At 33.1% G+C, this 25,685-nt stretch overlaps 1 protein-coding gene across 1 annotated transcript; it reads right to left on the bottom strand.

Moving 5' to 3' along the window:
- Positions 1-1,156: 1,156 nt before the first annotated feature.
- Positions 1,157-25,526, bottom strand: Tudor-SN (Staphylococcal nuclease domain-containing protein 1). Its single transcript, XM_075305713.1, has 5 exons — positions 25,390-25,526; positions 25,029-25,324; positions 8,308-9,157; positions 2,981-4,410; positions 1,157-2,530 (listed from the first exon to the last, which is right to left on the bottom strand). Exons 2-5 carry the CDS (start codon positions 25,104-25,106, stop codon positions 2,117-2,119), a joined length of 2,772 nt encoding a protein of 923 aa, XP_075161828.1. The 5' UTR covers positions 25,107-25,324; positions 25,390-25,526; the 3' UTR covers positions 1,157-2,116.
- Positions 25,527-25,685: the final 159 nt, after the last annotated feature.

The following is a 25,685-nucleotide window of genomic DNA, read 5'->3' as shown; positions in this document are numbered from 1 at the left end:
ATAAAATTTTGACAAAATTTTCTATAGAGATAAAATTTTGACAAAATTTTCTAGAGATAAAATTTTGACAAAATTGTCTATAGAAATAAAATTTGGACAACATTTTCTATAGAGATAAAATTTGGACAAAATTTTCTATGGAGATAAAATTTTTACAAAATTTTCTATAGAAATAAAATTTTGACAAAATTTTCTATAGAAATAAAATTTTGACAAAATTTTCTATAAAGATAAAATTTAGACAACATTTTCTATAGAAATAAAATTTTGACAAAATTTTCTATAAAATGTTGACAAAAATGTTCTATAAAAATAAAATTTTGACAAAAATTTTCTATAGAAATAAAATTGTTACAAAATTTTCTATAAAATGTTGACAAAAATGTTCTGTAAAAATAAAATTTTGACAAAAATTTTCTATAGAAATAAAATTTTGACAAAATTTTCTATAGAAATAAAATTTTGACAAAATTTTCTATAGAAATAAAATTTTGACAAAATTTTCTATAAAGATAAAATTTAGACATTTTCTATAGAAATAAAATTTTGAAAAAAATTTTCTATAGAAATAAAATTTTGACAAAATTGTCTATAGAAATAAAATTTGGACAAAATTTTCTATAGAGATAAAATTTGGACAAAATTTTCTATAGAGATAAAATTTTGACAAAATTTTCTATAGAGATAAAATTTTGACAAAATTTTCTATAGAGATAAAATTTTGACAAAATTTCTATAGAGATAAAATTTTGACAAAATTTCTATAGAGATAAAATTTTGACAAAATTTTCTATAGAGATAAAATTTTGACAAAATTTCTATAGAGATAAAATTTTGACAAAATTTTCTATAGAGATAAAATTTTGACAAAATTTTCTAGAGATAAAATTTTGACAAAATTGTCTATAGAAATAAAATTTTGACAAAATTGTCTATAGAAATAAAATTTTGACAAAACTTTCTATTGAAATATTTCTATAGAATGAGAAAACCGGCCAAAAGTATATTAAATCTAAGAATATCGTTATTTTGGGTATATTTACATTTACTGGTCAAAATTAGCTTATTGACCAATTTAGTAGACATTCGCTTCACCTTAATTATGAGACCAATAGCAAAGAACCTCATAACGGGTATAAAACAAATGAAACATCAATTATTTTTTCCATTATTATTAATTACATCGTGTATTTTTCTTGAAATAAAATTTTCGTTTAAAAAATGACAAAATATATATATGAAATATTTATAATTCTTAATAAAAAAATGTTTATCAAACATCATTCTCTTCATTATCATAAAAAAAGAAAATATACGAAAAACGCAAGGTGATTGTAAAAAATAAACAGTGAACTTGATTTGGGTTTGAGTGATTTGGGGGGCAGGAAGTGTAGAAGGAAAATACATAACAAGAAGTATTTCAAGGCTCTCATAAAAACTAAAGGAGTTGAAGCAGAAATTTCTAAGTCATTCTGGATTCATTTCATATGGTTTGTTGTTTTTGTTTTGTTTTTTTAATAATAGTTAACTTGAGAAAAGCGGTATATATTTTAATATATTTTTGTTTATAAATTGAAAAAAATTTAGTTCTTTGTAATAATAATAGATCTACCATTAGAATATGATTTCTTTTTGTAGTTTTCAATAATATTTATTTAGTTTTTATTTTAAATGTATAAAAAAGGAATTTATCGTTTAAATGTTGTGGTTGTTGGTTTTTTGTTGTTGATTGATTGATTGCTGAGTTTTTTTCTTTTGTTGTTGGTGTTCGTTCATATTTGTTTACTTATTGTATTGGAAGCTTGGTATTATATTTCATTTAAACACGATTAAATATTTATAATTTATGTTGTTTTTGTTTACTGATTTTTGTTGTTGTTGTTGTATAGACCTCTACCGTATTAGTTTATGTATATAAGTATTTATAATCTGGTTGCTTCGTCTGAGTTGAACGGGATGTTTTTCTTTTTGAATTTCCAAAGATTTTATTTTCGTGTACTTTGTTGTAATAGTTGTTGTTGTTGTTATTTTAAAGGGCGGGTATGTGGCAGACAAACATTCAACTTTTGCTAAATGCGCTCATAGCTTTGTTTTTGTGGAAGGCTAACGGGCGTCTTTAGCGGCTGAATTCAGGCGCATCGTCCTGGGTTATGTCACCATATTTCCAGATGGCCAAATGGGCATCCATGGCAGCTCGTTGGGCAACTCTGTATTGGTCAATCAATTCACGGAGTTTACGTTCGCCGCGTTTCTCCACCAAAACCAAACCGTCCGATACCAATTGTTTACCAATATCAATGTTGGTAGATGGATCGTGGATGGTAGCAAGGGCAGGACCGGTTCCAGATTTTAATTCAATATTGATCTGAAGCTTGCGATTTAGAACATCGTCAGAGAAGGCACGCCAAGCTTCCTCTTTGTCTTCATTGTCCTGAGGCAGTTGAATCAATGCTAAAGCATATTCGGTAGCAAATGGTTTTTCGCTGGTAAAGCCAGATGGCAAAGAGGCCAAACGAGTGAATGGAACAATCTAAAACAAAAATAAAATAAAAATACATTAAAAAATCTATTTTTTCAATTCATTTATTTCATATTATCATTTTCTTTTGGAGTTTTATGGCTTCATTCCCCTCTTGCCACAATGTCTTGTATGGCCCTTGGTAGTCAATTGTTTTTGAAGCGAAATGAAAAACTTGCAGAAACTTCCAATTAACCTTAAAAAAATATTAAAGTTTGGTCTTCCGCTTCCACTTATCCTCCATTTATAGTGCCTCTCATTAACAATTATAGCGACTACCAAGTTTAAATTCATAACAAATTTTAGCCAAACCTCAATGCGATTCAAATGGAAATAAAGCCTGTTTCGTTTTTTCTAGCAAGCTTATGACTCAAGCGTTTCTCTTTGAGACGGAAACGGATCTAAGGAGCGTGCATAGACATGTTTTATGTGTGTGTGTGTAGGTGAGGGAAATAAACTTACCTCCTTGTTACCATAATCTATGTACAAAACATGGGCCTTATTGTCTTGGACACGTTCGACCTTGGCACGGTACCATTGATTATCGGCAGAGAATTGAGCTGCACACAAATCACCACGCTTGGGAGTGTAGGCTCCAGCAATTGGGGGATTAGATTGGAAGTCGGCGTGCAATTTCGCCATCAAAGTATCCAATTTTGAGCCACTTGCACAGGATTGAGCATAGAATGACAAGTTTTCGGTAACTTCCGTAACAATGACATCTTCCAAGTGGACTTTACGTTCGACGGGAGTTTTTTCGTCTTTCTCTTCAACAACTGGTGTCTCCTCCACCACTTGTTCCACATAGTTGGCCCAGATGTTCTTCTTGGCAGCCTTGGCACGATCTTCAGCATTCTTCAATTGGCGATAGTATTCTGATTTTTCGGCACTAAAGTGAACTTCAGCGAGACCTTCTTCCACCAAGGCCACAGACAAGTTGGTGTTGTTATCAGTCCATAACCAACCTATGACCGAGGTACCGTTCTTATCGGTGGTATCAATGTGCACAGAAACGTCACGTTGCAATACACGGTCGCGGGTGAATGTCAAAGCTTCATCGCCGAAAGGTTCACCTTCTTGGGCAGGAACACCATTCAAGGCAGGACGTGATGAACGAGGGCAGGATATGCCAGCCAACAAGAATGTTACCAAACAACTATCCTTGGGGATATAAAGGCGGAGGCGGGAACCACTAGCTACAAATTCAACAATACCCTCCGTCCTCAAGGCTCTCTGCCATGATGGCAAATATTGAATCTTAATGCGGGAATGATCAACGGTTAAATCGTTTACACGCATGGTGGCAGCATCCTTTTTGCCATTCATACCCTTTTGACCCTTAATGGCTTGGTTTTCGGCAGCCAACAATTGATCGTAACATGAGGAGCGTTGATCGTCATCTTGACGATAGCGAACCACCGATGCCAAACCCTTGGCAATCATGGCTTCGGCCACATTTTGTCCACCAATGGTCACAGTGTAACAGTATTTCTCGGGGAAATTGTCACGAGCGGGTGAAATATAATCCAAATTACATTGAACTTTCTTGTTAATCAACTTCTTGCGCAAAAATTCACGAGCCTCAAACATGAAGGGAATTTCATATAGAGGCCTATAGTTCTTGGAACGTGGTGGTGCCTTAACTTCCTCACCATCAGCACCAGCAACAACACGAGTGTCACGTGGTGGACGAATCGAAGATAGGAATACCTTCTTTATTTGGCCATTTGGCAATTTTACGTTAATGGCATCACCGTTGAAAACTTCAACAACAACACCGGAGAAGTCTTTCTCCTTGGTATTGAAAGTGGGAGCATTTGATTTGTATTCAGTCCACAATCGCAAACGTTTCTCCTTTGCAATACGTTCGGCAGCACGAAGTTTATCAGCACCTGAAATAATAAAAAAAAAAAACAAAGCGAAATGAATAGGAGGCAAAATCAAATTCATAAACTTTTAGTATAAAAATGTTTGTGATTCAATAAGGAACGAGATCTCCATGAATTGTGTTGAAACGTGTAAGCCATATGCCTAGGCCAAAAGTAAGATTTAACCTATTGGTAAATTATATTTAGCCATAACAAATTATTGACATGTATCCGTTCGTTGATAGAATTCTACCAAAAATGGAAGATTGTACGAATTATTGATGTTTTGGTAGATTTTACCAAATATTCCTCTCCAACTAAGAGGTACTTCACAAATTTTCTATAGAAATAAAATTTTGACAAAATTTTCTATAGAAATAAAATTTTGACAAAATTTTCAATAGAAATAAAATTTTGACAAAATTTTCAATAGAAATAAAATTTTGACAAAATCTTCTATAGAAATAAAATTTTGACAAAATTTTCAATAGAAATAAAATTTTGACAAAATTTTCTATAGAAATAAAATTTTGACAAAATTTTCAATAGAAATAAAATTTTGACAAAATTTTCAATAGAAATAAAATTGTGATCAAATTTTCTATAGAAATAAAATTTTGACAAAATTTTCTAAAGGAATAAAATGTTGACAAAATTTTCGATAGAAATAAAATTTTGATCAAATTTTCAATAGAAATAAAATTTTGACAAAATTTTCTATAAAAATAAAATTTTGACAAAATTTTCTACAAAAATAAAATTTTGACAAAATTTTCTATAGAAATAAAATTTTGATCAAATTTTCAATAGAAATAAAATTTTGACAAAATTTTCTATAGAAATAAAATTTTGACAAAATTTTCTATAGAATAAAATTTTGACAAAATTTTCTATAGAAATAAAATTTTGACCAAATTTTCGATAGAAATAAAATTTTGACAAAATTTTCTATAAAAATAAAATTTTGACAAAATTTTCTATGGAAATAAAATTTTGACAAAATTTTCTATAGAAATAAAATTTTGACAAAAATTATCTACAGAAATAAAATGTTGACAAAAATTTTCTATAGAAATAAAATTTTGACAAAAATTTTCTATAGAAATAAAATTTTGACAAAAATGTTCTATAGAAACAAAATTTTCTATAGAAATATAATTTTGACAAAATTTTCTATAGAAATAAAATGTTGACAAAATTTTCTATAGAAACAAAATTTTGACAAAATTTTCTACAGAAATAAAATTTTGATCAAATTTTCAATAGAAATAAAATTTCCCGAGAAAAAATTGAGAGATCTAATTTGATACAATTAGATATGAGTAGATCCGAAAAATGGTAAGATCTAATCATATCTAATTACTATGGAATTAGATCTGATCAGATCTCAAAATTGGCCTAGATCTAATGTCTTAGATGTAATTATATCTGTCCCTATATATTATTGGATCTGATGTTAGATCTGGTCATATATGGAATGATATACATTTATATCTAATTCTATCTCATCATATGTTGGTATATCTGCTTATATCTAAAGGGGCCAATTTTGAGATCTAATCATATCTGATTAGATCCCTCAATTTTTACACGGGTTTGACAAAATTTTCTATAGAATTAAAATCTTGACAAAATTTTCTATAGAAATAAAATTTTGACAAAATTTTCTATAGAAATAAAATTTTAACAAAATTTTCTATAGAAATAAAATTTTGACAAAAATGTTCTATAGAAATAAAATTTTGACAAAAATGTTCTATAGAAATAAAATTTTGACAAAAATGTTCTATAGAAATAAAATTTTGACAAAATGTTCTATAGAAATAAAATTTTGACAAAATTTTCTATAGAAAAAAAATTTTGATAAAATTTTCTATAGAAAAAATTTTGACAAAATTTTCAATAGAAATAAAATTTTGACAAAATTTTCTATAGAAATAAAATTTTGATCAAATTTTCTATAGAAATAAAATTTTGACAAAATTTTCTATAGAAATAAAATTTTGATCAAATTTTCTATAGAAATATAATTTAGAAAAATTTTCTATAGAAATAAAATTTTGACAAAATTTTCAATAGAAATAAAATGTTGATCAAATTTTCTATAGAAATAAAATTTTGACAAAATTTTCTATAGAAATAAAATTTTGACAAAAATGTTCTATAGAAATAAAATTTTGACAAAATTTTTTATAGAAATAACATTTTGACAAAATTTTCTATAAAAATAAAATTTTGACAAAAATGTTCTATAGAAATAAAATTTTGACAAAATTTTCTATAGAAATAAAATTTTGACAAAATTTTCTATAGAAAAAAATGTTGACAAAATTTTCTTTAGAAAAAAAAAATGTTGACAAAATTTTCTATAGAAATAAAATTTTGACAAAATTTTCTATAGAATAAACTTTTTGGTAGATTATTTTTGACTCGAATGGCACGGTTGACATGCGTCGTGCCAGAGCATGGTGACACCAACTTATATTGAAAAGCATAAAGTACAAAATTCAATCCCATTCCATCGGCTCGTGCTATCTTGGTGCAATGGTTATGGATAGTTATGTTATGGTTAGTAGCCTTGCATTCAAAAATGTCGTGTGTTCTATTCCATCGGTAGTTTATCCCCTCTCAATAATGCTGAAGTTTTGAACTCCTTTCAGACTCGGCTAATACAAGGACTTCCCTTGTCATTGAGCTAAACATTGAGTCGGGCTTCATTCATTGATGAGATAAAAATATGGAAGTTGGTCTTACAATATCGACTGGGTACCCCATTGTTTGATATTTATAAGGGCGTTCGTTTATTTCAAATTCAAAGATGAAATTGGAACCTCGTTTTCAGCAACTGGCGTAGGGATACTGTTGCTTATTTATCTTAAAATCTACATTACGTTTCAAATTTATAGTGGCCAAATCGGAGGTCTTGAGCTGAACGTAAAGAACTTTACATATTACATGTTTGAAGTTAGAGTCAAACTGCTTACTGGGTAAGGAGTATGTCGTAAGACAGGAAAATATGGAAACTCTTGTCATCTTAAGTTTTCTGGATTACACTTCATTTGTCTATAGTTTTTGAGTTCAAAAATTTCAAGGCAATGTAGGGCCACGTAGTCAATTTTTAGGTTGAACTCTTTGTTGTCGTGTCTACGAACTGGTGCTGTCCAAATAATAAACTCGCCTCCATGAACGAGGGGATCGGTCTTTGTTTTCATATGTATGTACAACATCGTAAACCTCTATTTTTCTACGCAATTAAAGCGGCTTCTAAACAGTTCCTGACTTTGCTTTGTAGTCGGGGTGAAATGATTTAAAGAGCATGGTGAAAAAGATCTAAAAATCTTGGAGTCCGACAATATTATATAGCATCATTTGGGTATCCGCTTAAAGCTTTCTAAAGTAATGACTCGAAACAGATTTAAGTAATAACCAATAATGCAGAACATTAGTCTCCACAATAGTATTATTTCAAAATATTTACATAATTATAGACAATTAAATTTTATTCTTCAACACATTTCATGTTAACAGCAGCATCTGTAAATTCCTCATCACATTGCTTTGTAGTCGGGGTGAAATGATTTAAAGAGCATAGCGAAAAAGATCTAAAAATCTTGGAGTCCGACAATTTTATATAGCACCATGGGGTATTATCTCAAAGCTTTCGAAAAGTAATGACTCGTAACTACTTTAAGTAATACCCAATAATGCGAACCATTTATCTAATAATGTATATTTTCAAAATATTGACATAATTACTAATGTTTAAGCCATCGACAAATATGCAGCAAAAACACCTTGATAATGTCATTTTGATAGGGCATCTTAGTTTCCAAATAAAAGAATGGGTTCAATCTTAAACTTGAGATCGAGATGCCATATACATTTATATTACACCAAAAACAAATGGCTGTACAAACTTACCTCCTTTCATCAAGGCCATGGACCAATCAACACACTTGGCTAAACCTTCACGCAACAAGGACTCAGCAATATTTCCCTTGGGATGCAAAATGGTGCCAATGAAATTGGCATTGTTTACAGATTCCAAAAGAATTTGAACTTCACGTTGTAACAATCTAGTCTCCACAAAAAAACGGGCTTCATCGACATAAGGAACCTTCACATTCAGATCGGGTTTACCTTCGGAATCCAATTTGACACCAGGACAACGAATACCCGAAATCATCAGGGTAATGTAGTAGAAGTCGGGCAATAGGAAGGCTCGAACTGTTGAACCATCACGAACATGCTCAATGATGGCTTTCACCGGTTTACCACCAAACAATTCAACAATCTGCGAAGGATTATCTTGAGTCCATTTGATTTGGCGCACATGGTCGCTGGGATTGGCACTTGTTGACCATTTTCCACGACCAGCATGTTTGGCTTGATCTTCCAATTCAACTAATTTTTGCAATTCTTCTTGTTTTTGCTGTTCTGGAGGGCGGCTATCACGGCGTACTGTGACCAAACCTTCTTTCACCATGGTCTGAACGACATTTTCGCCACTCTCATCACCTAACCAAACGAAACCGTATTCACGGTTTGAATTTGGAGGCTTCTCAAAAGAGAAGGTAACCTCTTTGCCAATTAGCTTTTGGCGTAAAAATTCGCGGGAATCCCAAGCCCAAGGTTCATCCTTGGTTTCATCACCACCGGCACCAGGACGGCGGGCTAACTTGGGAGCAAGAACATATGAGAAGGTAATTTGTTTCTCTGGTGGAGGTGCACCTTTACTGGCACGAATAACCACTGTATCGCCAGACAGAACCTAAAATACAATGTGAGAAAAAAAATTAACATAAATTATTTATATAAATCATTTAAATCTATATGAAATTCTAAAGCCTACTTTTCCATAAATATTTCACCACACTACACGTGTTCACAGATCAACGTTTTGTACAGAAAAGAACGGAACTATAGCAATGATCAAGCAAACGTGGGGGTTGAGAAAAAAAAAACTTATGAAGTTGGTTGCAATTGAAATGTTCTATCGATAGCAGACACACACAGTGATGAATTTCTTATGCGTTACAGGGATGGAAAATGCAGTACTATAGTACTTTTTTCAATACTTTTTCATACTGGTCAGTACCGTAGTACCCCCGCGAATGATTTAGTACCTTTTGTGTAGTCATCAGCCGATATCATATATAATGTACAACAGTTTTGACAAAATATTTTAATATTTTAAGAAAGTCTTTAACAAACTTATTTGCTAATAGTCTTTTACAAATTTGGCAAAACAGACAAGTTCACGCGGGAAGAAAATCTCGATATTGTAAAAGCCACAGTCACAGATACGATTTGCTTGAATTTCAATAGTGTTTTAGTCGAAAAAGCACGTGATTCTATATTACGCTTCTACACGAACACTATCTAGATAAGAAGTTATCGATCGCGTTCTAAAATAATGCAAAATATTACAATTTATGTCGAAACTTGAGAAAAAAGTAAACTACCAAAATTTGGAGAAAAATTTAACAACAATTTTTATTTTGCAAAAATAAAGAAAATATTGTCAAAATTTTATTTCTATATGAAATTTTGTCAAAATTTTATTTCTATAGGAAATTTTGTCAAAATTTTATTTCTATAGGAAATTTTGTCAAAATTTTATTTCTATAGAAAATTTTGTTAAAATTATATTTCTACAGAATATTTTGTCAAAATTTTATTTCTATAGAATATTTTGTCAAAATTTTATTTCTATTTACTTTTATTTATTTTATAACAAAACAAAACAAATGGAAAAAGAAGAGGAGGCACGCTCAAAATAAACCCAGCCATATGAATTCAAATCGATGATTTGACAGTGGCATAGGAAAAGAGATATGTTTGTTTCGAATTTATTTCGGCATAAGCCGGCTATCAATATAAAACCTTTTTTCGGAGGGTTCAAGTGTGGTTTTTGTTGGGTTTAATAAACTGCCTGAATTTATTCTGATAATTGGTTGATAGTTTTGCTGCAAGTAGAGGATGCTGATGAGGAATGTGGTAATTCCGAAACGTGCGTCCATCCAACCATCTTGCAGTCTATAGGGCTTTGCCCAAATAAATTTGACAAACATTCTTTTCCTCTGTTGGTTAAGCTACACTTGTAGCTTAGTCAATGTATGGTTTTAAGCTGCAATAAAGAACAACAACAACATTTTATTTCTATAGAAAATTTTGTGAAAATTTTATTTCTATAGGAAATGTTGTCAAAATTTTATTTCTATATGAAATTTTGTCAAAATTTTATTTCTATAGGAAATTTTGTCAAAATTTTATTTCTATAGGAAATTTTTTTTTCTATAGAAAATTGTGTCAAAATTTTATTTCTATAGAATATTTTGTCAAAATTTTATTTCTGTAGAAAATTGTGTCAAAATTTTATTTCTATAGAATATTTTGTCAAAATTTTATTTCTATAGAACATTTTGTCAACATTTTATTTCTATAGAAAATTTTGTCAACATTTTATTTCTATAGGAAATGTTGTCAACATTTTATTTCTATAGGAAATTTTGTCAAAAAAATTTTTTTCTATAGGAAATTTTGTTAAGATTTTATTTCTATAGAAAATTGTGTCAAAATTTTATTTCTATAGAATATTTTGTCAAAATTTTATTTCTGTAGAAAATTGTGTCAAAATTTTATTTCTATAGAATATTTTGTCAAAATTTTATTTCTATAGAACATTTTGTCAACATTTTATTTCTATAGAAAATTTTGTCAACATTTTATTTCTATAGGAAATGTTGTCAACATTTTATTTCTATAGGAAATTTTGTCAAAAAATTTTTTTTCTATAGGAAATTTTGTCATAATTTTATTTCTATAGGAAATTTTGTCAAAATTTTATTTCTATAGGAAATTTTGTCAAAATTTTATTTCTATAGGAAATTTTGCCAAAATTTTATTTCTATAGGAAATTTTGTCAAAATTTTATTTCTATAGGAAATTTTGCCAAAATTTTATTTCTATAGGAAATTTTGCCAAAATTTTATTTCTATAGAAAATTTTGTCAAAATTTTAATTCTATAGAAAATTTTGTCAAAATTTTATTTCTATAGAAAATTGTGTCGAAATTTTATTTCTATAGAAAATTGTGTCGAAATTTTATTTCTATAGAAAAATTTGTCAAAAATTTATTTCTATAGAATATTTTGTCAAAATTTTATTTCTATAGAAAATTTTATCAAAATTTTATTTCTATAGAAAATTGTGTCAAAATGTTATTTCTATAGAAAATTGTGTCAAAATTTTATTTCAATTTTTTGTAATAGAAAATTTTTGTCAAAATTTTATTTCTATAGAAAATTTTGCAAAAATGTATTTTTATTTATCCAGAGAAAATTTATGTAGTACCATAAAGTAGAGCTGTGGCAGCCGCGATTACAACACTACGGTAGTCTTTGTGAGCAGATATAAGACTAAAAAAAGAAAATATTTAAAATTTTAGAGTTGGCAAACAAAATTTTATTTTCTTTAAAATTCAATTTAAGGGAGCTCTTGACAATAATATTCCAATGGAATTTTTATTAAAATTTAGTGAAAAATACTTTTTCGCTCAAAAAAGTACCTTTTTTGTACTTTCTTAAAAGTTGTATTTTCCATCCCTGATGCGTTATCGCTCTGTCAGCTGTTATTATTAGGTCTGTTTGCGTACTTTTCTAGTAAAATTTATCCAGCAAAAACTTGTAGGAGTAAAAATTGGTTTTACTATGCTATAATTAGCAGAAGAGCAATCCTGTACCATTTTACAGCTTTTCGACCGATTAAAGTAATAAACATAGTGATGTAAAAAAGAGCCACCCACGATAATTGGCTGCGATGTGTCATGATATGAGCCAATAAAAAATAACTTTGTTAACATTTGACTAGTCTCAGGACAAAAATTTAAAAATACTCATTTTTTGTAATCAGTGTATTCTCATACAAACGAAACGAAAAATCTAAACTACAGAATCGAATCGAATTGATTCGAATTCCAGTGAATGATTTCATATTATTTTAAATTTTTAAAAATATTTATCTTATTTCCTGCCACATATTATATAATTTCCAAATAGTAGAAACGAAATCAATTACACTAGTTACAAAAAACAAGTATATACAGCACTAAGTTCGGCCGGGCCGAATCTTATGGCGATTTCGATTGGTAAACAACGTGCAACATTCTCGACAATTTTGGAATGGCACTAGGATTTGAGTGAAAATACAATGACGAAAAAAGTAGTGTAACACTAAGGCAACATATTTTTTGCGAAACGAAAACGCCCTTAAATACCCACCACCATGAACCAAATATTAGGGTTTCCTTTCAAATTTCAGGAGGGCTTGAGGACACTTCCCGAAGATAAATTTAAAGATTTCACCTATGAGGACTATATCAGATTCTAAATTTATAAGAACCATTTTGGTTTGAGTTTTAGAGGAATCATTAACATCTCTTGTAAGTGTGCAAGAAAATTATAAAATAACGTCTTGATTTGAAATCGTAAATCTGTAGAAGTAAAATCTGGAAATTTTACATTGAGTTTCAAGCAATTTTCATGATCAGTGCGCCTTCTACACCCTCAAGAAGTGAAGTTGGTCTATATGGAGGCATTACCAAATGGACCGATAAAAACTAATTCCGATACACGTTTTTGTGAGCCTAAAATACCAGAATATTTACAATTTCAGGCAAATCAGATAAAAACTACGGTTTCTAGAAACCCAAGGAGTTAAATCGGGAGATCGTTCCTATGGGGGCTATACTAAAATATGGACCGATACTCACCGTTTTCGGCACACCTCTTTATGACCCGAAAATACCTCTAGATTTCCAATTTCAGACAAATTGGATAAAAACTACGGTTTCTATAAGCCCAAGAAGTAAAATCGGGAAATCGGTCTATATGTGGGCTATACTAAAATATGGACCGATACTCACCGTTTTCGGCACACCTCTTTATGACCCGAAAATACCTCTAGATTTCCAATTTCAGACAAATTGGATAAAAACTACGGTTTCTATAAGCCCAAGACCCCAAATGGGGAGGTCGTTTTATATGGGGACCATACCAAAACATGGACCGATACTCACAATTTTTGGCACACGTATTTGTGGTCCTACAATACCTATAGATTTCCAATTTCAGGTAAATTGAATAAAAACTGCGGTTTCTATAAGCCCAAGAAGTAAAATCGGGAGATCGGTCTATATGGGGGCTATACCAAAATATATACCGATACTCACAATTTTTGGCACAGGTATTTGTGGTCCTACAATACCTCTAGATTTCCAATTTCAGGTAAATTGAAGAAAAATTGCGGTTTTTATAAACCCAAGAAGTAAAATCGGGAGATCGGTCTATATGGGGGCTATACCAAAACATGAACCGGTACTCACCATTTTTGGCACACGTATTTGTGGTCCTACAATACCTCTAGATTTCCAATTTCAGGTAAATTGAATAAAAACTGCGGTTTCTATAAGCCCAAGAAGTAAAATCGGGAGATCGGTCTTATGGGGGCTATACCAAAACATAAAATACCTCTAGATTTCAAATTTCGGGAAAATTGGATAAAAACTACGATTTCTATAAGCCCAAGACCCCAAATCGGGAGGTCGGTTTATATGGGGACTATATCAAAACCTGGACCGATATAGCCAATCTTCGAACTTGACCTGCCTGCAGACAAAAGACGAGGTTGTGCAAAATTTCAGCACGATTGCTTCATTATTGAAGACTGTAGCGTGATTACAACAGACAGACAGACAGACAGACAGACGGACATCGTTATATCGTCTTAGAATTTCTCCCTGATCAAGACTGTAGCGTAATTACAACAGACAGACAGACGAACATCGTTATATCGTCTTAGAATTTCTCCCTGATCAAGAATATATATATACTTTATATAGTCGGAAATCGATATTCCGATGTGTTACAAACGGAATGACAAACTTATTATATCAACGTCACCATTCTATGGTGGTGGGTATAAAAATTCATGTACACTTGATGAGAGCAACTTTTTATTTTGATCTGCCAAATTAAAAAAAAAATATGGAACAGTTTTTGAGATATCCCGTTATTTTTAGTTTTTCGCTCTTTTTTCTCGAGTTAGTTAGATTATATCATTGCTGGTACTTAAATGAAAGGTATTAAGATGACGAATAATTGTTTATAATTGGATCTGTGATAAGTTAAATGGTTCAAAAAATATCGATGCGAAAAGGCCAAATTTTCAAAAAAATATTATTTCACAATGAACCTTTTCCGCCAGAAAATTATAAACCATTGAAAAACCGTCGCGTTTCTCTTCATTTTTTAATGGTTTATAACATTATAACATACATTTTAAAATACGTTTTTGGTTTGAAAATTTGGCTTTTTCGCATCGATATTTTTTAAATATACATGATTATTTATCTTAATACCTTTCATTTAAGTACCAACAACGATATAATGGGACATTTCTAACTCGAGATATAATTTGTTTAGTGAAAAAAGAGCGAAAAACTTAAAATAACGAGATATCTCATAAACTGTTCCATAAAAAATGTTTAAACATTTTTTTTTCGAATTCAGCAGATCCAAATACATAAGGAAAGACGACTCTCATCAAGTGTACATTTTCAGTGTAAACTAGTGTTATCTTTCATTTGAAATATGAACGAAGCCTTTCGTATTTTTACACCTATGTACAAGTTTGCCTTAAAATGCCAAAAACCCAATACAATATACAGTAAAACGTCTGAAAGGTGGACATCCACAGTCGCCTAAATTTTGTCCACATTTGAGAGGTGTCCAGGTTTGAGAGGTTAATTTTAATGTGTTAACATAGCAAATGTCCCCACCCAACTGCCCATGTTTGGGAGGTGTTCGGTTTTCTGAGTGTCCAAGTTTGAGAGGTTTCACTGTAGTTACTATGATTTTAGGTGACACGTGGAATCAATCGTCCACTATATTTCGCAAAAATGCAATGTTGTCTAACCAAAGGTAAGACGAAAACGTTCAACCATACAACAACATCCAATACGGAGTACAGGCACGTTACCAAAATTGGTTACCAAAAATGTAGATTTTTTACTGTTTGGTAGATTGATAGAATTCTTTATGTTTTGGTAGATTTTGCAAAATATTCCTCTCAAAAAAATGTTTCTATAGAAATAAAATTTCGACGAAATTTTTTATAGAAATAAAATTTCGACAAAATTTTCTATAGAAATAAAATTTTGACAAAATTTTATATAGAAATGAAATTTAGACAAAATTTTCTATAGAAATAAAATTTTGGCACAATTTTTTATAGAAGTAAAATTTTGGCAAAATTTTTTATAGAAGTAAAATTTTGGCAAAATTTTTTATAGAAGTAAAATTTTGGCAAAATTTTTTATAGAAGTAAAAATTTGGCAAAATTTTCTATAGAAATATCCAAGTACGTTTTCTTTTCATTGAGAAATTAATACCGTATGAGACCCGGATAAGGTACTAAGCTATCATGCCAATTTCATAATAAGGGGTGATACGGTCAAAATTTGGTCAAGGGAAAACGCGTGTAAATCGGTGAAATCGTTTATTTAAAAAATCAAATTAAATTTCTTTTTCAAGTTCAATTAGTATAAAATTCAGGAAAAATATTCAGTTAGGCTTTCGCTTTTCCAAATCCGAATTGCCGGGCATCACGCTTGACAACTGCCATCAGATTTTGTACAGCCACCTTGTCCACCTTCTTCGCCGCAGAAAGCCAGTTTGCCTTGAACTGCTGCTCGTCCTTAGCAGTTTTTTTGGTCTTCTTTAGGTTCCGCTTGACAATAGCCCAGTATTTCTCAATTGGGCGGAGCTCTGGCGTGTTGGGAGGGTTCTTGTCCTTGGGAACCACCTGCACGTCCATGGCCTTTTTACCGTAATGGCAAAATGCCAAATCCGGCCAAAACAGTACAGAACAACCGTGTTTCTTCAGGAAAGGCAACAGACGTTTATTCAAACACTCTTTCACGTAAATTTCTTGGTTGACAGTCCCGGAAGCTATGAAAATGCTGCTTTTCAAGCCACAGGTACAGATGGCTTGCCAAACCAGATATTTCTTTGCGAACTTTGACAGTTTTATGTGCTTGAAAATATATGCTACCTTTCCCCTTCCTTTTGCCGTATAAAACTCCTGTCCCGGAAGCTGCTTGTAGTCGGCTTTGACGTAGGTTTCGTCGTCCATTACCACGCAGTCAAACTTCGTCAGCATCGTCGTGTACAGCCTCCGGGATCGCGCTTTGGCCGTCGTATTTTGTTTATCGTCGCGATTTGGAGTCACTACCTTCTTGTAAGTCGATAGTCCGGCTCGTTTTTTGGCTCGATGCATGGTTGTAGACGATACACCCAGCTTATTTGCGGCATCTCGGAGAGAGAGGTTAGGGTTTCGCTTGAAACTACCGGCAACTCTCTTTGTCGTCTCAGCGGCTTCCGGTTTTCGATTTCCCCCCGATCCAGACTTCCTGGCTGTCGACAAACGTTCCCCAAACACTTTAATTACATTTGTAACGGTTGATTTGGCAACTTTTAGCGATTTTGCCAGCTTTGCGTTCGAGTAGCTCGGATTTTCGCGTTGCGCGAGCAAAATTTTGATACGCTGCTCTTCTTGCTTAGACGACATTTTGACAACTGAAGAGTGAATTCCAAAATCAAAATAGGAGCAACATTCTACACACACACACCTTCAAAATGAGGGATGTTCAGGTTTTTTAAATGCAAAATTGAAAGAAATACGTCAAGTTTATATTGACCAAATTTTGACCGTTTCACCCTTTAGGTCTACTTCAAAAAATTTATTAAAGGGATTCGAAATCACCCTCAGCTTTGCCGCCAATGTCCCTATAAAAGGGATTTGTAGGTTCGACTCCCATCTTTAATACTTTTTATATTTGAATTGCCAAACTTGCCAAAGGCAATTGTTTTACCTAGTACTTCTCTATACAATGTACAAACAAGTCCAATAACTTAAAAATTATTACTACCAAGATAATTTGCCTACTTCGACTCTTTTTATGAGACATAATCTCACTTGGGTTAAACATAAGTCATTGACTCATATGAATAAGTAACAAAGAAAATAACACGAATATAGATAAATACCAATCCATTTATACAATATATTCAACCGGTAAATAGAGGAATGTGTTTAGGTGGCGGTATATTGGTGTTATCAACAAGTGAAGCAGTGAGTGAGTGAATGAATGGAAGAGACTACTATACAGCACTAACCTATAAATATATAAAGAAAATCAAAGTAAATATGTTAAATAGTAGTCAAACAACTATTTCCCTCCCCAAAAGTCAGTCAACACAATTCAATGACTGAATGACTTGTGGCAACAGCGATCAAATGTGCTCATAGATATACACCATCATCATATTGTGCAGACATGCTATCAAAAAAGGCTATAATGCATAAGTTGGCAATCGAATCAACCATACGAATGATAAGAGCTTCCTATCAGTTATTGTATTTTTTTAAAGATTTATAAAAAAAAGAAACAAAAACTGAAGTAAAAATACAAAAACAAAATTTATTAAAATGTACACGTTCATCGTTTTCAGTGTTTGCTGTCGTTGCTATAGATATTTTCTTTAAAGGTGCATAAAGTAAAATTTGATGATCTGGCAAATGGAATTATTATTTTTGTTAATATTGGAGAATAATACGCATGTCTGCTACTATTAAATATAAAACACACAGGTCAAATATACAACTATGAAGTTTTATACTGGAGTTTAGGACAGGCAAATGTGGGGTAGTATAGGAATAACAAAAGCTGTATATAGTACATATTATAAATTAACACAATAGCTCACTGAAGAGAGTTGACGATGTTAGCAAAAATACAAAACAAAAAAAAAAACAGATGTTGTCCTACAATTCTAAATACAATAGCTGTCTATAAAATGGATGCGAGACGATTTAAGAGGTTGGCTGATAAGTCCCCGGTCTGACACAATGATGGCGTCGCTAGTATTAAATGCATATTATTTTTATATAGTACCAACCTTCAAATGATTCGTGTCAAAATTTGACGTCTGTAAGTCAATTAGTTTGTGAGATAGAGCGTCTTTTGTGAAGCAACTTTTGTTATTGTGAAAAAATGGGAAAAAAGGAATTCCGTGTTTTGATAAAATACTGTTTTCTGAAGGGAAAACAATACGGTGGAAGCAAAAACTTGGCTTGATAATGAGTTTCCGGACTCTGCCCCAGGGAAATCAACAATAATTGATTGCTATAAAAAATTCAAGCGTGGTGAAATGAGCACGGAGGACGGTGAGTGAACGCAGTGGACGCCCGAAAGAGATGGTTACCGACGAAAACATCAAAAAAATCCACAAAATGATTTTGAATGACCGCAAAATGAAGTTGATCGAGATAGCAGAGGCCTCAAAGATGTCAAAGGAACGTGTTGATCATATCATTCATCAATATTTGGATATGCGGAAGCTCTGTGCAAAATGGGTGCCGCGCGAGCTCACATTTGCCCAAAAACAACAACGTGTTGATGATTCTGAGCGGTGTTTACAGCTGTTAACTCGTATTAAACCCCGAGTTTTTCCGTCGATATGTGACAATGGATGAAATATGGCCCCATCGCCACACTCCTGAGTCCAATCGACAGTCGGCTGAGTGGACAGCGACCGGTGAACCGTCTCCGAAGCGTGGAAAGACTCAAAAGTCCGCTGGCAAAGTAATGGCCTCTGTTTTTTTGGGATGCTCATGGAATAATTTTTATCGATTATCTGGAGAAGGCGAAAACCATCAACAGTGACTATTATATGGCGTTATTGGAGCGTTTGAAGGTCGAAATCGCGGCAAAACGGCCACATATGAAGAAGAAAAAAGTGTTATTCCATCAAGACAACGCACCGTGCCACAAGTCATTGAGAACGATGGCAAAAATTCATGAATTGGGCTTCGAACCACCCACCGTATTCTTCAGATCTGGCCCCCAGCGACTTTTTTTGTTCTCAGACCTCAAAAGAATGCTCGCAGGGAAAAAAATTGACTGCAATGAAGAGGTGATCGCCGAAACTGAGGCCTATTTTGAGGCAAAACCGAAGGAGTACTACCAAAATGGTATCAAAAAATTGGAAGGTCGTTATAATCGTTGTATCGCTCTTGAAGGGAACTATGTTGAATAATAAAAACGAATTTTGACAAAAAAAAATGTGTTTTTCTTTGTTAGACCGGGGTCTTATCAGCCAACCTGTTAAATATTACCACCTTAAAATTAAGAATAAGAACCTAGGTATAGAGCTTTGATCTACTTAAAATTTTTAGATTTTAGATTTAGATTTCTTTCTTCATTGAAATTACTATTAAAACCTTTTATTTAGCTATGCTCTACACATGTCTGCCGTTCCTCTAGTCACACAGAAAAAATATCAGCAAAATATTTTCAATTTTAAAGTTGAAACTAAAAACGTAATCAATTTGAAAATTAAGTAATACATTTAACTTTTAAATAAAATTAGAATTAAGAAAATGATCGACATTTTTAATTAAAATATTAATTTACCTAATTAACATTTTATTTAAATGTAAAAAATATTTCAAAATACAAAATATGTAATTGAAAATTATATACGGAAATAATTAGCGTCATATTTTTCATTGATTCAAAAGATAAATCCAACTATAAATATAATAGGAAAAGGGAGTATAAACTATGGTAAAATTACATCAATATTATTTCATCTTTTCATTTATTATTAAAAGATAAACAATAAAACAATAAATTATAGATTATCTCAATAAAAATTTATGAAACAAATAAAATATTAATTGAAAGTGTCGAAATCAATGTTTTTTATACCCTCCACCATAGGATGGGGGGTATATTAACTTTGTCATTCCGTTTGTAACACATCGAAATATTGCTCTAAGAGCCCATAAAGTATATATATTCTGGGTCGTGGTGAAATTCTGAGTCGATCTGAGCATGTCCGTCCGTCCGTCCGTCCGTCTGTTGAAATCACGCTAACTTCCGAACGAAACAAGCTATCGACTTGAAACTTGGTACAAGTAGTTGTTATTGATGTAGGTCGGATGGTATTGCAAATGGGCCATATCGGTCCACTTTTACGTATAGCCCCCATATAAACGGACTTCCAAATTTGGCTTGCGAGGCCTCTAAGAGAAGCAAATTTCATCCGATCCGGCTGAAATTTGGTACATGGTGTTAGTATATGGTCTCTAACAACCATGCAAAAATTGGTCCACATCGGTCCATAATTATATATAGCCCCCATATAAACCGATCCCCCGATTTGGCTTGCGAGGCCTCTAAGAGAAGCAAATTTCATCCGATCCGGCTTAAATTTGGTACATGGTGTTACTATATGGTCTCTAACAACCATGCAAAATTGGTCCACATCGGTCCATAATTATATATAGCCCCCATATAAACCGATCCCCCGAATTGGCTTGCGAGGCCTCTAAGAGAAGCAAATTTCATCCGATCCGGCTGAAATTTGGTACATGGTGTTACTATATGGTCTCTAACAACCATGCAAAAATTGGTCCACATCGGTCCATAATTATATATAACCTCCATATAAACCGATCCCCCGATTTGGCTTGCGAGGCCTCTAAGAGAAGCAAATTTCATCCGATCCGGCTGAAATTTGGTACATGGTGTTAGTATATGGTCTCTAACAACCATGCAAAAATTAGTCCACATCGGTCCATAATTATATATAGCCCCCATATAAACCGATCCCCCGATTTGTATTGCGAGGCCTCTAGGAGATGCAAATTTCATCCGATCCTGCTGAAATTTGGTACATGGTGTTAGTATATGGTCTCTAACAACCATGCAAAAGTTGGTCCACATCGGTCCATAATTATATATAGCCCCCATATAAACCGATCACCAGATTTGACCTCCGGAGCCTCTTGGAAGACCAAAATTCATCTGATTCAGTTGAAATTTGGTACGTGGTGTTAATATATGGCCTCAAACTCCCATGGAAAAATTGGTCGAAATCGGTCCATAGTCATATATAGCCCCCATATAAACCGATCCATACACATACTTTTTTGTCTAATGTATACCACGTATGGACTAACACACAATTTAGAAACGATTTAAGATATCACAACCCAAGTAATTCGATTGTGGCTGACAGTCTTTCGTAGAAGTTTCTACGCAATCCATGGTGGAGGGTACATAAGATTCGGCCTGGCCGAACTTACGGCCGTTTATACTTGTTTTATTTCTAATTTGACGACTGTATCAGAATTTTTTATTTTTTTTGCATGTATTTAATGTTCACAGAATACTGCGCTTTATCCGATATTCCCGAAAATTCGAAAGTTTTTGGCTTTTGTCAAAAGCAATCAAAATTGGAAAAAATAGCTGCCATAAGATATCAGTCACATTTGTAAACTGATGTTCAAATTTCAGAATAGTTTATCATCATTTATTATCCAATAGATAAAAATCAATCAAAAACCTTAAAATTTTCAACCATTTCTCTGTATGGTATCAGAGAAGACCTTGGATTTAAAGTGCAATTTGCACAAATTCCCCAAATGAATAGATGAACTATTGAAAGTTCTTTTAATAGGAACAAAAACCCTATGAACCAAGGTGACACTGTGAGTATTGTGGTACGTTAGACGGTCTTGCTACAGGCCCACATAAGGCTATACAATTTATTATGATAATTTTATGAAGGAATCTAATACCATTTATATCCCAATGTAGCTCGCGATCAAGCGCAGAATTTCTCTTCCTGTGGATGGAAAAGGACTTTAGTCACTTTTAACGGCTATTAAACGGAAGAGATGCGAGTAATATTGAAATCGTAAGCTTAGGATCGATCACGGAGTTGGTATAGCTTATTATTTGCATAAATGATCTGCGGATCAACGGCATAATACAGTCGAAAATTACGGATGTCGTAAACTTCGGTACCGGGTTTGATTCCCAAGCGGTGTGGCATTGATATACAACGCTTTACCAACACCAGCAAAGTAGCTATCTAAATAGAACTAATCAGAGGCGAAGATCATTTCATTCATTACCAAAAAATAGCTGTTAATCTTAATCTGAATATCATCAGTGATATAAATCAGTCTCCCACAGTAATGGGATGCGTTGTAGCCGGAGCGAAGGATTATCATATAAGCTTTTCTAAGCTGCTATAAAAACAGATATTGTTGTTGTTGTAACAGTTTATTGTGATTTCATCCATTTTTATGTTATACGCTCTGGTACTTCAGCTTGTGGCCAGATCGAGGAACTCTGCAACTAAGGTGGGGTGCGTACAGAGTGATCTGGTGGTAAGTCGGGTTGGTTTAGCAGGGCAAGAGAAAAGATGACGCGTGTCGTGTGGCCCTTGGTTGCAAATTGGACATACGTCAGCTTCGCTGCTATCAATCACTGATAAGTAGGAATTGAGGCGGCTGCACTTGCCTGATCTTAATTGGGCTAAAACTACTATCGTCATGAATCCTGTTCAAACCCACGGCGACGGGTTCTCTGTACCGAATTGACCCGATGGGTCCAACTCATAGGCCAGCGGCTGTCCCATCAGTGTACGTGTTAAAAACAGATGTCATCAACAGAGCTGGCCCAAACGAAATTTAAATGGCGTTGTTTAAATTAACCAGGAGAAGAGTACCTGACCAGTATCTTCAATATGTCCCTGTTAGGCCAGCATTTTACCCAGATGACATTATACAATCGCGACATCTACAATAGACCAAATATCTACTTTTCCGAACTATCATGTGAGCCATAAAAAAAGTCGCCACAATTTTTTTTATTTAAAATTTTAATTGAATCGGAAAGAATAAATTATTAAAACTTTAATTGGTGCAAATGATAACTTAATTAAAATAAAACTTAATTACACAATTTAAATGTAGCAATTTTGTTTTTAATTGAAGTTGGCAATTGGCACTATCATTCTCCAATTATCAATTTTTTGCCGAATGCCGAAGCAGATTTTTCGGTCAAACTCCCATCGTTCACTTAATTAGTGGGCTTTGGTTTCGTTCTCTTATACTTAAAGAGGTTGCAGAATTTAACCCCGAGAAGGTAGATTGGTATTTGCCTGAATTTTCATACCATTGACTCTAAAATTTAACTCCTGCTTGTCCATGTAGTGAGGATTACGTTTACGAATGTCTTAAATTATGCCCATCGTGTTAGGCAATGGCTACATCCCTTGGTAGGTATTGAGGTTTTTGTTAGAATATCAAGCCCGTTGTGATGCCACAGGGGATTGTATCACAATTGATAAGATATAATAGTGCCGCGCTACGTCCTATATTTATATCAAAGACAGGGGACCGCCTTCTGATAACGGAGAACGAACAGTGATCACACTTTTTCACCATCAGAACTGAGATACTACCTATGATTCTTAGTACACAGGGAGGATATATTTTTTTCTTTTTTGAATGATTCCAATGGCAGAGAAATACCATGACAATTTGTGCTAGACCAATAAGAACTATTAAACCTAATTCTATGATGCTTTACAAGCTCAATGACAATGCTGGTATACGCCCCAACATACGATCGAGTGGGTATACAAATTTGTTTACCATATGGACATAAAGCAAACAAAACCGCTTGGGGTTGCCATTTTAAATACATAGATTTAAAAATTATTTTCACGTTATGACCTGTCAATACTAACATTCCATATAAGGATTATCTCATAAGATGAGTAAACATATGTTTCGATTTATATCACTTCTTCCAATAGGATAAATGAGACATGGAGTTTGTCATAATCACTCATATGCCTCATTCGCCTTGCTGCTTTTAGAGGGGTATGCGTGGGGACATATACCATAAAAATGCCACGAGTTATGTTATTTAAACAATTGATGCAGCAACAGCAGCAATAGTGACTGATAAAAGATAGCATGATCCAAATTCCAGGCCACCACACCACTCTGTCTCTCTCACTACATATGAAACATTAAAATTTGATGTAAAAGTGAAAGTTCAATAAACATTCAAAAAGCCTGAATATTTTCGCAAAATATTGTATTGGATTGAAAGTAGACGACTGATGACTTCCAACCATTTGCATAATTCATAATCTACCCCACAACCACCTTTCTGGCAAAAGAATATGTTGGTTCTCCACAAAAATTATAATGTTGGTTGGCCTGGTGCCTCAAGAATGACAATTTACTTTTGTGAAGAGAGATAACAAGAAGCAACAACAATAAAAAAAACGACCGAAGAAAAAGTGAGGTTAATAGCTACAATACGCAGGCAGCCCGGCAAACGCCACTATTCGAAAAGAAAAAAACGTTGGCAGTGACTGCGAAGCCAACATTCGGTTTTTCTCAACGAAATCTGCCAGGTTGGCACTGTATGAACGAACTTTCATTCAATTGAGTATAGTGTTCAGCTTGTTACTCGCCCTCATAGGCCCTATAGTTCGTATTCTTTTCTGTGCGCAGCAGCTAACGTCTCCTCTTGACCATAGCTTTCCATGCTGCTGACGTGCCCGTGTAAATGCCTTGCCGTTCGTTCATTGTCTGAGACTAAATTTGACAGACATTTAATGTGTTGGAATGTAGATCTTTTGCAAATTGGTAATGTTCTCCACTTTAGATGAATGATAGAATTTTCCTGGAGGACTTACCTGTTTGACGACACCTTTCAGCTTCATTGCTGGAGCACTTTGTGGGGCCGGAGCAGCTGCCGTATTTGTTGTACTCATTTTCTTTTTTTTTCAGTTGAACTAGGTGACAATGAATATCTGATGATGAGTTAATGGACAAGAGGTGGGGTGTGTGCACACTTCAACCGTCGTCGTCGTTTGCTGGCTGGTCTGTTAAAACACTGTTTTTTATTTTACTCGATTTAATCGTTTTGTGTTATTTATTGCTTTGAGCAAACAAATGAACACCAGACCTCTGCGTCTTTCTATCAAGAAAACTTTTGAAAAGAAACCCGTTTTAGTAAAATTTTATTTCTTTTTTATTAAATTTTCACTAGCCTACCAGTCAAACTTGGAGTTCCGCCCGACAAGAAGTTTAATTTTGGTTTGACGCAACGCAAGCACGACCACCAAATCACATTCGTGGAAAACGTATATGACAGTAGACGACAGCACACACAAATTGAAGCAAAGCGAAAGCTACGATCTATGAAATTTCCTGTTAGTTTCTGACAAATGAGTGAGATAGATGATAAGTTTTATTGGTGGATTTGGTAATTGCGTGAACAAGAAAGAGATACATATTCATTCCATAGTCAGAGATGGCAACGTGTATTCTTTGTTTTCATAAGACCTGTA

Source organism: Haematobia irritans, chromosome 4 (assembly GCF_050003625.1).
Source record: "Haematobia irritans isolate KBUSLIRL chromosome 4, ASM5000362v1, whole genome shotgun sequence".
Taxonomy (NCBI): Eukaryota; Metazoa; Arthropoda; class Insecta; order Diptera; family Muscidae; genus Haematobia; species Haematobia irritans.
The sequence above is the reverse complement of the archived record's forward strand: the minus strand, read 5'-3'. Positions and strand labels throughout refer to the sequence as shown.

What these genes read in the sequence shown, in the direction of transcription:
- Tudor-SN (XM_075305713.1), bottom strand. Translation starts at nt 25,106, where the DNA reads ATGAGTACAACAAATACGGCAGCTGCTCCGGCCCCACAAAGTGCTCCA. An exon ending in CATGGCCTTGATGAAAGGAG is followed by an intron (nt 4,411 to 8,307) that starts GTAAGTTTGTAC and finishes TTATTATTTCAG; the next exon opens with GTGCTGATAAACTTCGTGCT. An exon ending in TAGATTATGGTAACAAGGAG is followed by an intron (nt 2,531 to 2,980) that starts GTAAGTTTATTT and finishes TTTTTGTTTTAG; the next exon opens with ATTGTTCCATTCACTCGTTT.